The 14,680-nt window shown below is 35.2% G+C and overlaps 1 protein-coding gene across 1 annotated transcript in view; it reads right to left on the reverse strand.

Annotated features, from left to right (window-relative positions):
* Slit2 (slit guidance ligand 2) overlaps positions 1-14,680 on the reverse strand; it is a 323,981-nt gene that overhangs the window by 93,534 nt on the left and 215,767 nt on the right. Inside the window, exons 10-11 of the mRNA XM_052199289.1 lie at positions 2,749-2,820; positions 2,230-2,301 (exon numbers count right to left, since the gene is read on the reverse strand). Of these exons, the coding sequence (XP_052055249.1) occupies positions 2,230-2,301; positions 2,749-2,820 (144 nt within the window). The remainder of the gene's footprint in view (positions 1-2,229; positions 2,302-2,748; positions 2,821-14,680) is intronic.

The following is a 14,680-nucleotide window of genomic DNA, read 5'->3' on the forward strand; positions in this document are numbered from 1 at the left end:
TATGGGGGGCATGCGCATGAGAGTGATGACCTACACTTGCCATGGCTGCTAGAACATGAACTAGATGCTTTTGGAAGAGTACTACAAGCTGTTAAGCAGCCAGTCACCCCAGTCCCAGTCAGTGCCACTGGAGCATTCTCAAATTTAAAATGATGCTGAGGGTTGATGCACAGAAGGCCAAGACCCTGCCATAGAGGCAGTACCCACTACCTCTAGCACTTTGCACTCTGCTTCTATAGTTCCAGCAAGGGGAGACTCTGCTCCCTTGCTTTAGAGACAGGATAACTGAGGCATAAGTAAATTAGTAACTTGCTCAGCCATGAGTTTGGAAGAGGTGGGGATAAGACTTGAATAGATCTTTTGAAACCAAAGACTGAAAGCATAAACTTGGTACCCTGCTTTTCACTTATTTCCTAACTAGAGAAGGGTGTTTCTGAGTTGAGGCAAAACAATAAAGTGATAAAAATAAAAGAAGTGCAGATGTGTGTGTATAACAGACACGAGAGCTAGGAGACAGGAATCTGTAGAACCTCACCGGCCAACTAGCCTGAAGTTCCCAGAAAAGGAGATCTGGTCACAAACAAAATGAAATGCAAGCCCATAGTTTTCCATTCTTTCCATACACACACACACACACACATACACACACACACACACACACATACACACACACACACACACACACACACACACGCACGCACACATGCACACACGCAAGCACATGCACGCACACACACAGTGAATGTGTGTGCATTTCCTTCCACAAGATTAAAGGAAGAAACAATTAAACGATAGAGAGCAGTAGTATTCCATCTAGTATGCTTGCCCTCAATGTAACTTTTAAGCATTATAGAAGTTTTAGTGTTGCCACAGTAAGAAAAACAAAATTCTATGTGATAGGCAGTGAGATGACTCAGCAAGGAAAAGTCCCTGCTCAAATGTGCATGTGAGTTCCATCCCTGGGGCTCACAGGTAAAAGGAAAGATTGAAATTCTACAAGTTCTCTCCTCTCTCCTCATACACAAAATCAAACTTTCAAAGACCAATAAATAAATAAATACAAAATGTAGATGTCTTTTGTTCCCAAGGAGGGGGGAAACATTCAATTAGTGTATGATTTTTAAAAGATACTGTGTCTATAACACATTTATATTACATTAATATATAGAAGTATAATATATAAGTATTAATGTTAATAATAGTAAATGATATTGTATATATTGAGTGTCCCTAAAAAATCTTTGCACAAATCAAGCCTCATAGTCTCTAAGACATGACAATACTTTGGTAATTAAATATCAAATTCAAATTGTATTTTTTTAATGAAAGTTCTGTAGAGGTACTGATGATTAATAATAGTGATAATAGTTTAAACTATTTTCACATCTTAAATAGATGCACTAATCAAATTAACAAATATATACTAGATGATATTTGCAGAAAAATCTTAAAAGATAAAGTATAAAAGAAACTTGCATAAACAGATTTTTCTTTACTTATTAAAAGATACTATAGAAGAGAAGGAGGGAGAGGCTGACTTCTGAAACCTGAGAGTTTTGTAATAATTTATTATCAGTGGGACAAGTAAGTAAGTAAGTAAGCTGGACTGTACACTCATTTAAAAAAAAAAGACAAAAGGTTATTTTACTTGACACACTTTGAAAACTTTTCATAAGTAGAAATAATGATAACCTTTAATAACTTATTTTAGCCTGTCTCTAATTTGCATAGCTATTTCCCAGAAACTCTTCTTGACCTTCATAACTAATACTTATTATGGGGCTACATCAGAGGGAAAATCCTCCTGTAATGAAAGAGGATGAAAGGCTGACTCCTAGGGCTCACTGATTCTCAACAACCCTCGGACTTTATCATTCTAAATGGACCAACATGGTGCTGAAATACATGAAGCTATAGGCTGAGACATAAATCTAGAGTTGTCTGGAGGACTTCAAAATAACCTGTCATGACATTACAGCTGGATTAAAAACAATCTCTCAAAGGAACTGCTCTCCTTCCTTTAATAACAATGTTTTAAAAACGCCACACACACACACACACACACACACACACACACACACACACACACACACACATATACACACACAATTTCTACCCTAAAAACTAACTAGTATTAATGATAGACAGCAAGCCCCCATGAGCTTATGAAATCCACCATTGGTTATTTAGAAAAATTTGAACTCCCTCTGGAAAACTGTGTCTACTTACAGTGAATTCAGAGAACGCAGTCCTTGGAAGGCATCTGGTGCAAGTTCAGATATCTGGTTATTGCTCAGGTCTCTACAATCAGAAATAAAGTTGGGTTAATGGAAATAGGATACCATGGAAATTTGCTAGTGAAGAGGATTTACTTGTACATGTTGTCTATGAAGACAGATGTACAACTTTCAAAATGAAACATCAGAGAATAGGAAAATTTAAGGATGAATCCCATTCTGTGAAACAACTACTGTCCATTTGCTTAAGTTATTGGTAAGGACAGCATCTTTAGACAATAGCATACTAAGGATGTCATGGCCAGCTTTGTTGGAATCAATAAACTAAATTACAGGGAACATTAAAAATTACAAGGTTTCACTAGTAAGATTAAAGTGCTGTTACACAGCTGGCGATCAGACTGTCATTAAGTTGTCAATCTATTCAGTGGCTATGCTTAATTATTCCTGGACAGTCTTGACCCATGTAATTTGAAAAATGACATATCTTGGCACAGCCCTGTCAACTCACAATCGTCTAAGCTTTTTGTATGGTGAGAAGGCTCCTGGAGGGATGACCCTGATGGAGTTCTGTTCCAAACGTCTGCGACGAAAGAAAAACAAAACAAAACATTGTTTAGAAGGAAAAGTAAAACTCTAGACACATTATGTTCCAACATAAGATTCATGTAAGGAAGGGAAATTAGTGTTCTTCATGAGAGATCTTTCATTCTTTTCCTCTAAAAATCAGTGCTAAAATTAAATGTGCTGCCCTTTAAATGTAAAGAAAGACTAGGAAAAAATGGGGGTAGTATTTATAAAATAAAAGTACTACCCAGTCACTACCCAGTCATAAGTTGGTCAGAAGATTACATATAGTAGGAAGAATTTGTAGAAAAGGGGTGTGTATTTTAATAAACCATGAGTAAATAAAATAAACAGAGGCACTGGACTTCAATGTAAAATATATTTTAATGGTAACTATCAGTTCAAAAATGAAGCTATTGCCCTATATTGAACTTATAAACCTCTAAAGAAAGCACGTACCATCAGTCGAAAAAAACTGGAATGCTCACAAAATAATTTTGGAGCTACTTATGAGACAAAATCCCAAATTCACAATCAATGTAGAGATCTCTTCAGTAAACAATGCATTTCTGCTAACTTAATGTGTGACTATCAAATAAAAATCTTGCCAGAAAAACGCAGTATAAAATACTGTTTATACAGTATGATAAAAATCAAAGTAAACTCACTTCTTGGCCACTGTCTGCCCTAAACTTCTGCTATTTGAGAACATGAGAAATACATACCTAGCTACCAAACACACGAAGGAGGAGGTTTCACCAAGTCACTTGGTAAATGCTTTTGTTCACTAAAATCATGCTGTCTCTCATCTTTGTTCTTTCCTTCGCAGAACCTAAGAGCCTGTCTTTGTAGTTTTGGATTCTTGAGAACTGATTTCAGTTACCACTAGGTTAGGGCTTAGACATTGAGAGTTGCTGGTGAAAGACTGAAGCATCCAGAGGAAAATCCAAAGGTTATTTGACCTCTGTTTTAGGGAGTAGCCCCAGAAGCCACGTCATTGTCCCCATACTTTCAGCTCCTGCTAGAGGCAGCACCTCCTTACTTTTTTAATATTTTAACTTCTTTAGCCTCTGTAGTCTTGGAGCTAAGTAGAAATTTTTACTCTGTATTACCTTCCTGCATGTTTCAGGAAATTCTCCCATATTAAATTTTACATTAAATTGTCTGGAATAAATAATATTTTCCTGCCTTGATTTAAAATATATACACATATATATTTACTCATAGAATATATATGTCATATGTTCATATGCAGTTACATGTGTAAACATGTTTTTCATATCTAACATATGTATATAGATATATGAAAATATACATACACATGCATACATAACTTTATAATTGCATATGCATATATTCTCCTTATCGAGTTGTTGTGTTCTAAAGAACGGATTTATCTCAGAAGACAGGAATCCATCCATATAATAAATATGGATTTATCTCAGAAGACAGGAGAGAAGGCTTGGTGTGAAATGTTCCACTATGCAAATATAAGAACCTGAGTTCTGATCCCTACAGCTGTGTAGGCAGTGGAGTGTGGTGACACAGGTCTGCAACCCCAAGGCAGGAGAGAAGAGATGGGAAGATACCCAGGTTCATGTTGGCTAGCCATTTTAGTTGAGCCTTGAATTTGATAAATTGTGTTTCAAAAGATAAGAAATTAGCTAGAGACTAAGGAGATGTTTCAGTATTGAAGATTGTATACTGGCTCTGACAAAAGACCTGTGTTGAGTTGACAGCATACATGTGAGGGGACTCAAAACTACTTATCACTCCAGGGGATTAAATGCTTTCTTCTGGACCCTTTTGGCTACATGTACCAACACATGCAAATACCTCCTTCATATACACACAAATAAAATTAGAGTAGATATTGAATAAATACTTGGGGAGTGACTTAGGATAGTATGTGATATCAACTGCCTGCTAACACACACACATACACACACACACACTCACACACACACACACACACACAGACACACACACATGTTTAGTATTTGAATTAATTGTCTAGTTATTAAGAAATAATACTTCTCACAGGCTTTAAATACAGCAAAGTCTAAGTTGTTTTACTGTAATATTAATAAGTACATTTTTCAATGGTTGTTTAAAGATTATTTTTGTTTATGTTTTGATTTATTCCTACAATTAAATTACAAGAAATTTCAAATAGTCGGTCTATGCCAAGGAAACTTTACATATCAGTTAATCATGGGGTCATAGTAATATAATGATGATGAATTACTTTAACAGAATGAAAAATTTCTTCATACAATATTTCATAATACCATATAAAATTGTTGAAAATCATGAAAAAGGATCAATAAAGTATCTCAGTGATTTATTTTTAGATATCTAGAAATTATGCTGTTATCAAGTTGTATAGTTACAGAAAGTATTCTGAACCTACAAATTTTCCAAATGAGTTCTATTCTTTACTAGGACTTAAGTTATTTCTTGGGAAGTTTCGCATGCCTTTACATTTGTTCTCAAAGATTATTTCATTTAAAAGTGTGTATTTGTCTGCATAAATATATGCACATGAGTGTGTGCAGATGTTCATACTTATGCACATGGGGACAGAAGACAGTTCTGGATTCATCTGAGCTGGAGTTATGGGCATTCACAGGACACCCCACTTGCTACAAGGGGGTTCTATGTTTTGATATCAGTTATTCTTGATTGTATTCCAAGCGCTCTTAACTGCTGAGCCATCTCTCTAGCCCCTAGGTACATGCAGTTATGATAAACTATGATCAATCTATCTTAAATTTCATCAAAAATTTATATCTAATCAATCACAACATAGTGTAAATGATAATATAATTTTTACAAACTGAATATCCAATATTATAAAATGTATAAAACAAAGAGAATATATGATGATATTATAAATTTTATAAGGATATATATATAGTAAGTATATATATAGTGATGTACCAAGATGTAAATTTCACATGATATCAGATTCACTTGAATCTCACAGAACACTGAGCAGCGGATGCCATACATGGTGGACCTGCTGGCTTTTCTTAGCTGCTTGGTTTTGACATGGCTAAACAGAATATTTGAAAAAGCTTGTCCTGCTATTCACACTTAGCAGCTAATTGTTTTTTCTTTTAACACACTGTCTCAGCAGTCAATTAAGAACAAACATGATTGCATTCCTCAATCAAAAAGAGTAATTCTGGGCTGGAGAGATGGCTCAGCCATTAAAGGTTAGGCTCACAACCAAAAAGAGTAATTCTGAAATGAGAAGACACACTGTCACTGATAGGCAGGCACAGTCCCCACTTGAAAGCATTTCATTTTTGTTTCATTCTTATTTAATGGATAAATCGTGGATTTTTTTTTTTTTACATCATAGACAATTTAGAATACATTTGACAAACCAAACAACTTTCATATAATGGTGTGCCCGTAATAAGAAGAAGGGGAAAATATTTGATCAAACTATAAATATAAGAAAGAAAAATATCAGCATTTCCAGGTTAAAAAAAATGGCAAACTATATTTACATCTCTTAGTTCCGTTAGCTTCTGCTCTCTGCTTATTATATTAGCATAGAATCTGCTGAGTTTCAAAGCATGCACATTTCAGTCCACTGTTCCATGAAGAATCTAATTAAAACCATTTCAAGATTATGGAAACAGATAGTGTAATGGATAAGACATATTTGCATGATTAGGATAAAACACACCATAATTAAGAGTCTTCCAAATGTCAATCCTTGAGAGAATATATTTCGTTTTTTTTTTAAGAAAATAAAAACAGATTTAACTAAGTGACTAGTGGAAAAATGGAAAAATTGTATGCCTTAATAATGCAAGGATGCGTCCTTTCATGTAAACTATACCAGGACCAATTTAATCCACAGGATTTATGTGACCAAATCTATAATATTTTATAATTAGATTATATACCAATATACAAATAAGTTTTTATTTTATATATTTATTAATTATACTGTATTATTCTACATAATATATCTAATTCGCGATATTGCTATCACCATATCCCTAAAAATAGAAGGATACTTTAGTTATTGAGTTTAGTGAGAAGAGATAAGATATTAAACTGTATTGAATGGAAACGAGTCCCAAATCCTCACAGGAGATGTAACCAATAAAGACCTTTCTCCCCTTACTTGACCTATCCCTGCATTTTTACTCTTTCTGTTTTATGCTATAAATCTCAGCCGTTCTGTGCTTCTTAACAACAACCGGTCATGGGGACTTGAGGCTCTTTGCGAGACAAAACAAACAAGAAGTCTGTGCTGCAAAGCTGGAGACCATAGGACATAGGACTTGTGAGAAGGCTAATCAGTGAACATACAAGTACCATGGTGTCACGTGATGTCCTGCTGCTATGTGACTTAAAACACTCTACAGTGATTATGATGGGGCAGATATTACACATCCATTTTACAAAACATAACATGATTGACTGATAAAGAAATTGCCAAATTAGTTATGCACACATTTATGAGACACTGAACAAACCAGTCTACTTTAACATTTACTTCTTTCTCTCAATGTTTTCTCCAAGTTGAATTATCTCTAAAAACAACACAAAATAGCACACACACGTAAATATTAAGAAGACCTTTATATGGCATGATATACATAAGTACAAGTCTTTTTAAAATACTTGTCTTTTGTTGGCTGAAAGCATGAATCTTACACTTAAACAACGTGGATTAAATTTGAATGCAACATCTTTAGGTTTAGGGGTCTTAAAGAGGCCATCTTCCTTCTGCGCTTTAACTTCAAGTTTTGAAAAGTAATGAAAGAGAACTCACCACAGTACCTTGCTAAGAACAACAGTATAAATAAAGAAAATATATAGTGTTTTCTTGTACAGAGTTAGATGAATAAAAATATGACATATTACACAAATATCTGCAGGTGTCCTGATCATAGACATGAATTATCTAAAACAATAAATCTTTTACCTGGGAGGATCTCTAGAGTGAAATTAATATGTGTCAGTAAACAATGGTTAGAAATCAATTAGCAAAATAGTTATTCAGATATTTCTGTAACTATAATAAACACAAGCATACAACTCACACAAAGATTCATAAACAAGCTAGTTGTAAGAAACTAAGAAAGGTTATTAGGATACTAAGTAAGATATCAATTTGGATTGACTGTGCCTGTAATATACAGCCCAGATGCTGATTATACATGCCGATAAAACTGACATCTTTGCATTTTCTCCATCTGCTTTTAACATAAATGGCAAAAACAGCTGCCAGAGAATGTTCCATGGATTTAATGGGTGAAGGGAGGGAAGGCTCAATGACTCTCTGTGTTCAGAAAGTTAAATTGCTCGGTGCAAGCAAGGAGGTCTCCACACAGTAAACACTAGCATCTGAGGGCAGACCTAGGTTCTCTTTACACTGGGTGGTTTCTTGTCTATTACGTGGTAATTTTAAAGTAAGTACTTTATACTTCTGGAATGCTACATTTAAATTTTAGCTCCGAGTTTACACTTTTGACTTCCACTATGCATACTTCCTAAAATCGACCAAGAATATAGACTAAGGTATTTTTTCTTTTTCATAAGCTTTATTGCTGGAACTTTGCTAGTTTAATAAATGTCTCCACAGTTGAGTTAATGCTGGCCTCTCAAAGTCTGTATCTTGAATTAGCTATCACATTTACCTTAGGGCTGTGCCCATACTAATTGATTTTCAGTCACTTCTGTCTTGAGATGGGCTGTTTCTGAGAATTATCTATTTCATTAATCTCATTTTATTTTAGTTTTTCTGATAGCATTTTAGTATACTTCCCAGGTGAATATTCAACTGTGTTTCCATAATAGGGAAATTACTCATATATTTGGTCTCTTGACCTAAACCAAAACATATGTGAACATGAACATATGTATCTGTGTCTATATGAAAATACTCCTGAATGAATATTAAAAGTTGTTTGCATTTATTCATGTAGACACATAACCAAATGCAAAATATCATGCAATATACAGTTAAGCAGCATTGAATTATGAGGACATGAGACTCTGTCAACCAATAAGGTTGTATTTAGATAGACAAATTGAGAGTCACAAAATCATTAAAATTAAGTTTCCATCTATATCTAATTTTTTATCTCTATCAATCGTCTATCATCTATCTATCTATCTATCTATCTATCTATCTATCTATCTATCTACCTATCTATCTACCTTCCTACCATACATCCATCAATCTACAATCTCATGAATACAAAAAAAAGAAACAGTCTGTTGTTTTGTTTTGAAATAATAACTGGAGATTTGTGGATAATTGCCTTCAATCAAGACTTGGATTATATCTCAGATTGACTAATTATTTACATCTGTAAATAATTACTTAAGTGATTTTCCTCACCATTTACTCCACAATGTTACTTAACATGTAAATTGTGGCTTCTGCTGTCCTCTATGTATGCAATGAGATCTTCTTGAAGTACCATTTGGCTTTTATGAAGTCCAGTTATACTGAGATCACTATTAGAATTTGGACTGTCTAAATTCCTAACGTTTATGCCTGCAGCTAACTAACTATAAACTCATAATGTAATTGTTTTTAAAGTATCAGCCTCGCTCTATCTAAGAATGAATAATACTTCCTGTCTCAGATATTCTAATTTTTATGTCAGATTCTACTACATAATTTTGGGGTGTTAACAGATTAAGGAAATCAATCACATTAGTGCTAGAATGACCCATTGGGATAACTTCCCATCAGTACTCATATCCAGGCTTGCCTTTTTCATTCTTTAAGGTCTGTTTCAAAGGTGACTACCAGTTCCTTTCTTTATTCCTTGAACATTAGTGTATTTTTATAACAAGCAAATCTATTTTGCTATTCCTGTGCCTAAACAGTTCTCCAATGTGATGCTATTATGATCCAGCTATTCCTTAAACTTTAGCTTCTGTTTGTATTTTTTTTTCTTTTTGGTAAATGCAAACTTTCAGTTCCTTGCAAAATACATAAGTTATGGATTTTGTCTTTCTATAAAAAAATCCATATTTTCTCTACAGAAAAGTACATTTTCAACTTGATATTGACATGATTCTCTCTGGCAGAATTAGGTGCTCTGCTCCCATAGTTTGGGGGTGGATTTATGACTCACGTGAGACTTTCTATTGCTCTGCATAAGGATTCACTCTGTACTTTAAGCTTCATGAGGGCAGTCAGTGTGTCTCTTCAACTTTAATGTCTATACAGAGGACACCATATACTCACCGAGTACACCATATGTAGGAAGACACTAGTTCATGCACATCTTTCTTCTATTTTAGTTCTTTTCAGAGACTTTTGGGGCTTTTTAAAGGGAATCTGTTAAAAACCTGTTTTTTGTTTTTGTTTTTGTTTTTGCTCTTTGTTATCATATCCATTTCTGGGCTTATTTCTCTAAGGCCTCTTTTGCTTATCTCATATTTTAATATAATCTTTTTAATGTATAAAGAAATATTACACAAACCTTCCTGCTTAAAGAACTATGTATCAGATTCTTTTGTAATTACTAATATTGTTGTATTAACTGTCATGCAAGATGACTTTTAAAAGTGTTATAATTACATATCAGAGACATTAGTGCTGCTTCTGTATTGGCTCGCTCAAAGAACATAAAATTATACTATAAAACTTAGAGCCAAGACATGATATAGGTTAGTTGATCCTGAGTATAGATACAAAATAATAAATATATTTAAATGCCTACTAAGTCTCTAGTTTCTAAGAAGTGGTTTGTTAATATTATGAAGTATAATATTTTTTTCAAGCACAGCAAAATGACACCGTGGTGAAATTAAATTCTCTTTCAAATTACCAAGTTATTTAAAATTAAGGGAAAATGGACTTGGAGCTCACTTAGTAGATCTCAGGGCACCAGAGTTTGGTTCTTGATGCTCACCTCAGGCAGCTCACAACCGCCTGTAAATACATAAAGCTTTTGCTCTACTCTGTGGTAGCCTATGTTCGTGTAGTATACACTCAGAAAGATACAGAAATAGACACAAATAAAAGGAAATATTTTTTTTAAATTAAAATCAAGTGAAATTGTATGGTATTCATTCACGTCATGACAAATTACATTAAATGTATCACAATTTGTCTTCATTAGCTATTGTCTCCATACTGTCCAAAACATAAAAATAAATTCTTCTGTATATTTCATGAGAAATTTAACATTGCATATTTTATTTATTTTTATAATATATTTAAATGTCATAATTAGAATAAATTAAACTAATTGAACAGGGAATATAATCCTCAATATAAGCTATTGAGATAGTATTAAGTACATACTAAATTGAGATATTATTAAGTACATACTAGAACTACTTTATTGTGGCTTTCTTGAATATTTCTTTTTTTAACCTATTTATTTATGTTGAGAGAGTCTTAGTCTAGCTAAATCTGGGCCTTAACCTACCGGAGTTCAAGCTGGCCTCAAACTCATGGGACAGCTCCTTTCTCAGACTGCCAAGTGCTAAGATTATAGGCATAAGCTACAATGCTCACTTTGTAACTTCAAAAAAGTTCATTTACTGCAGGATAAATGACACACAAGTTGAACAAATCTTAATTTTGTAATGCTGCATGTAAAATATTAAAAGGATTTTTAAGTAGCTTGTCTCAACATTGAATGAGTACTATTGAATGCAACTGAATAAATCAAAATATTGGACAATGCAAATATAGAAACAGCATTGAAAAGGACAAGCCAAACCACCCGATAGAGAAGATTCTGAACAGAAATGGAGAAGTAAGAAATTTCAAATTGTCTCAGCATGTAAATACAGATTTTAGAGAGGAATTCACATTCCATAGTATGTCTCCTTTCATTTCTTCATGCGTGCAAAGATCTCAGGAGAAGTACAATGAACTGAAACAATTATCAAGTGAGTATTTTCTCTTTTTCTGGACTAAATAGAGCAGCATAGTGACCATAATTCTCTAGAGCATCTGTAGAATGGTTTAAAAACACTAGACAGGACATCAAGATATGTAACAGAACTGAAGAGAGTGAACTTATATTCCACAGGAGCCTTTCACACTGAAAAGAAAAGTAGGATACCTCAAAATACTATCTAAGAAGCTATTTCATAGTTGGGTTACACAAAGAATAAATTAGATATTAATAATTCCTCTTCCAGAAATAGGATTCTGCATCGACTTGCCTGAGGCTCTGACCTTCCTTGAGAATAAAATTTGCAACAGGCAAACAGAAAGCGACTGAGTTCCAAGAAGACTCCATACTAGCAACAGGCTTTCTTTTACTGTGGACTTCATCTTACTCCTAAAATTGTCTTTCTGCACTATAAGCCTCTCTTAACTGCTCTATATTGTCATTTTCCTTTTGTATAAAAATGGTATCTAGAAAGCTTTCCACATTGCGTACCCAAACCCTGATTCCCCACGTAGGGTTGGTGGCTCCAATGTGGTTCCTCTTCCTATCCTCACTAGGCTAATATTGAGACAGTAATGACAAGGTAGAGAGAGTTGACTTTTATTGTCAGGCTTGCTAATAGGATAGCTTGCCATGAGTTATAATAAACTATTTTGTTATAATAAACTGATTATAATAAACCATTTGGTGCTACTACACATAAAGTTCAGGTGATAGGAGAATATGGAACAAAGGAGACCAAGCCACAGACGACAGTTTATGCCTGTCAGAGTGATAACACACACTGGTGAAGATGTGGAACTCCTCCACTGGGAGTGCAAACTTATATAGCCACTATGACAATCAATATGGTGGTTCCTCCGAAATTTGTGAATTGGCCTATTTTGAGACCCATTTATATCAATCCTGGCATACCATCTTACAAGATCACTTGTTCATCTATGTTCATTGCACTTTATTAATAATAGCCATAAACTGGACACAATCTAGATGCCCCTCACCTGAGTAATGGAAAAGAAAATGTGGTATATTTACACAATGGAGTATCACTCAGCTGTTAAAAAAACTGATATCATGAAATTTGCAAACAAATGGATAGAACTAGAGAAAATAACCTGGAGTGAAGTAACCCAGATCCAAAAAGATACATATGGTTTGTATTCATTTATAAGTGGTTATTAGCTTTTAAATAAATGAAAACCAAGGTCCAATCCGTAGGACCAGAGAGGTTAAGTAAACTTAGGGAGTGGGTGAGAATGGGTCTCTCTGAGAAAGAGGAAGTAGAATAGATTCTTTGGGTGAACTGCAGAAGGAAAGGAACAAGTGGCATTAGGCAGAAGTTGGGAGGATGGTGGGAGCGAGTGAGAGGAGAGACTGCTAGAACTGAGGGGCATTGAAAGGCTAGATTAGGAAATGGAATCTATGAGCATGGTCCCAGTGAGTACTCCTACTAATGGAGAACGGAACATCTGAACTGACCATCTTTTGTAGCCAGAAAAGGCTTCCAGGGTTGGAGCTGGTATTATATTCATCTGAGTTGTTGGCTGAGGAACTCCTCTGGAGATCCCTAAACAAACCAGACTGGTGCTAAGACAGAAAGTCACTCTTTACAAATGTATGGTAGGGCCATATTGCTGAGGACTAAGTCTACTCAGCTCTTGAACACAGACAAGTAGAACTGGGGCTGTTTAGGAACTTTCACCCTACCTTCTAGTCTCTTTAGCATGAGAAGATGCTCTGCAGGCTATGCAAAGAGAAACTAAGATACCAACCCAGCCACAAAAACTTTTGACAATTAGTCCTGCCTGTAAGATGTGCTGGGTTAATGCTGGCATAGAACTGGTGGGTGTGGCCAGCCAATGTCTCTTTTAACTTGAGGCCCACTTAACAAGAGTGAGCCCATACCAAACACTATGTGAATGGCCAGAAACCAGATTTGGATACTTTGGATACTTAGAGTAGAACCAAACATGACTGTCAAAACCAACCAACCAACCAACCAACAAGCAAACATAAATGAAAGGGTTCCTAATGATATTCTGCTATACTCAGAGATTGCTGCCTTGTCCATGTTTTAATAGTGAGCCTTCATGCAAAGTCCCACCAACATACATTTTATGGAGAGAGATTAAATTGAAAGTCTCTACTGGGACCCTCCCAAGATCGAGAACCTGACAGAAGACAGGGAAGAAAGATTGCAAGAGTCAGAGGAGATGGAGGGCAAAAGGAGAATTCGGCCCACCAAATCGACTAAGCAGGGTTCATATGGGCTCACAGAGAGTGGCGCGCCAAACACATGGCCTGCATGGTTCTGCACCAGGTCCTCTGTGTATATGCTATGCCTGTTAGCTTGACATGTTTGTTGCCCTAACAACGGAAGTGGTTTTATCTCAGCCTGATCTTGAGACTTTTCTTCCTATTGGTTTGCCTTGTTCACCCTCAGTAAGAGAGTTTTTGCCTTGCCTTATTGTATCTTGTTTTGTCCTGTTTGGCCTTCATCTTTTGGAGAACTCATTTTCTCTGAAAGGTAAATGGAGGGGTATTGGATATAGGGCAGTGGCCAGCTTCTGGGGAGCTAGGAGTGGAGGAAAGGGAAACTGGTTCAGGTGTATTGTATGAGACAAGACACACGACACACACACACACACACACACACACACACACACACACACACACACTCTTTCTCTCTGTCATATATAACACACACACACACATATCCCAGTTGTTCAGAAGTCTGAGGCAAGAGCAGTAAATGTTTGGGGCCATCCTGAACAAGAGAGTGAGCCTTGTCTAAAATAAAATATGGTATAAGGCAAACAAAATTGAACAGAAAAAATGATGTTAACAGAGGTTATGGACACAAACTAACATGAGAGAGGCTTCATTTCTATATTTTTCCTTATGTAAAAAATCTCTTGTTCCCTGCTTTCTATGAGCTCTTTATCTGGAAATTTTTATTACCTCTAT

This window comes from Apodemus sylvaticus, chromosome 11 (assembly GCF_947179515.1).
Source record: "Apodemus sylvaticus chromosome 11, mApoSyl1.1, whole genome shotgun sequence".
Lineage (NCBI taxonomy): Eukaryota > Metazoa > Chordata > Mammalia > Rodentia > Muridae > Apodemus > Apodemus sylvaticus.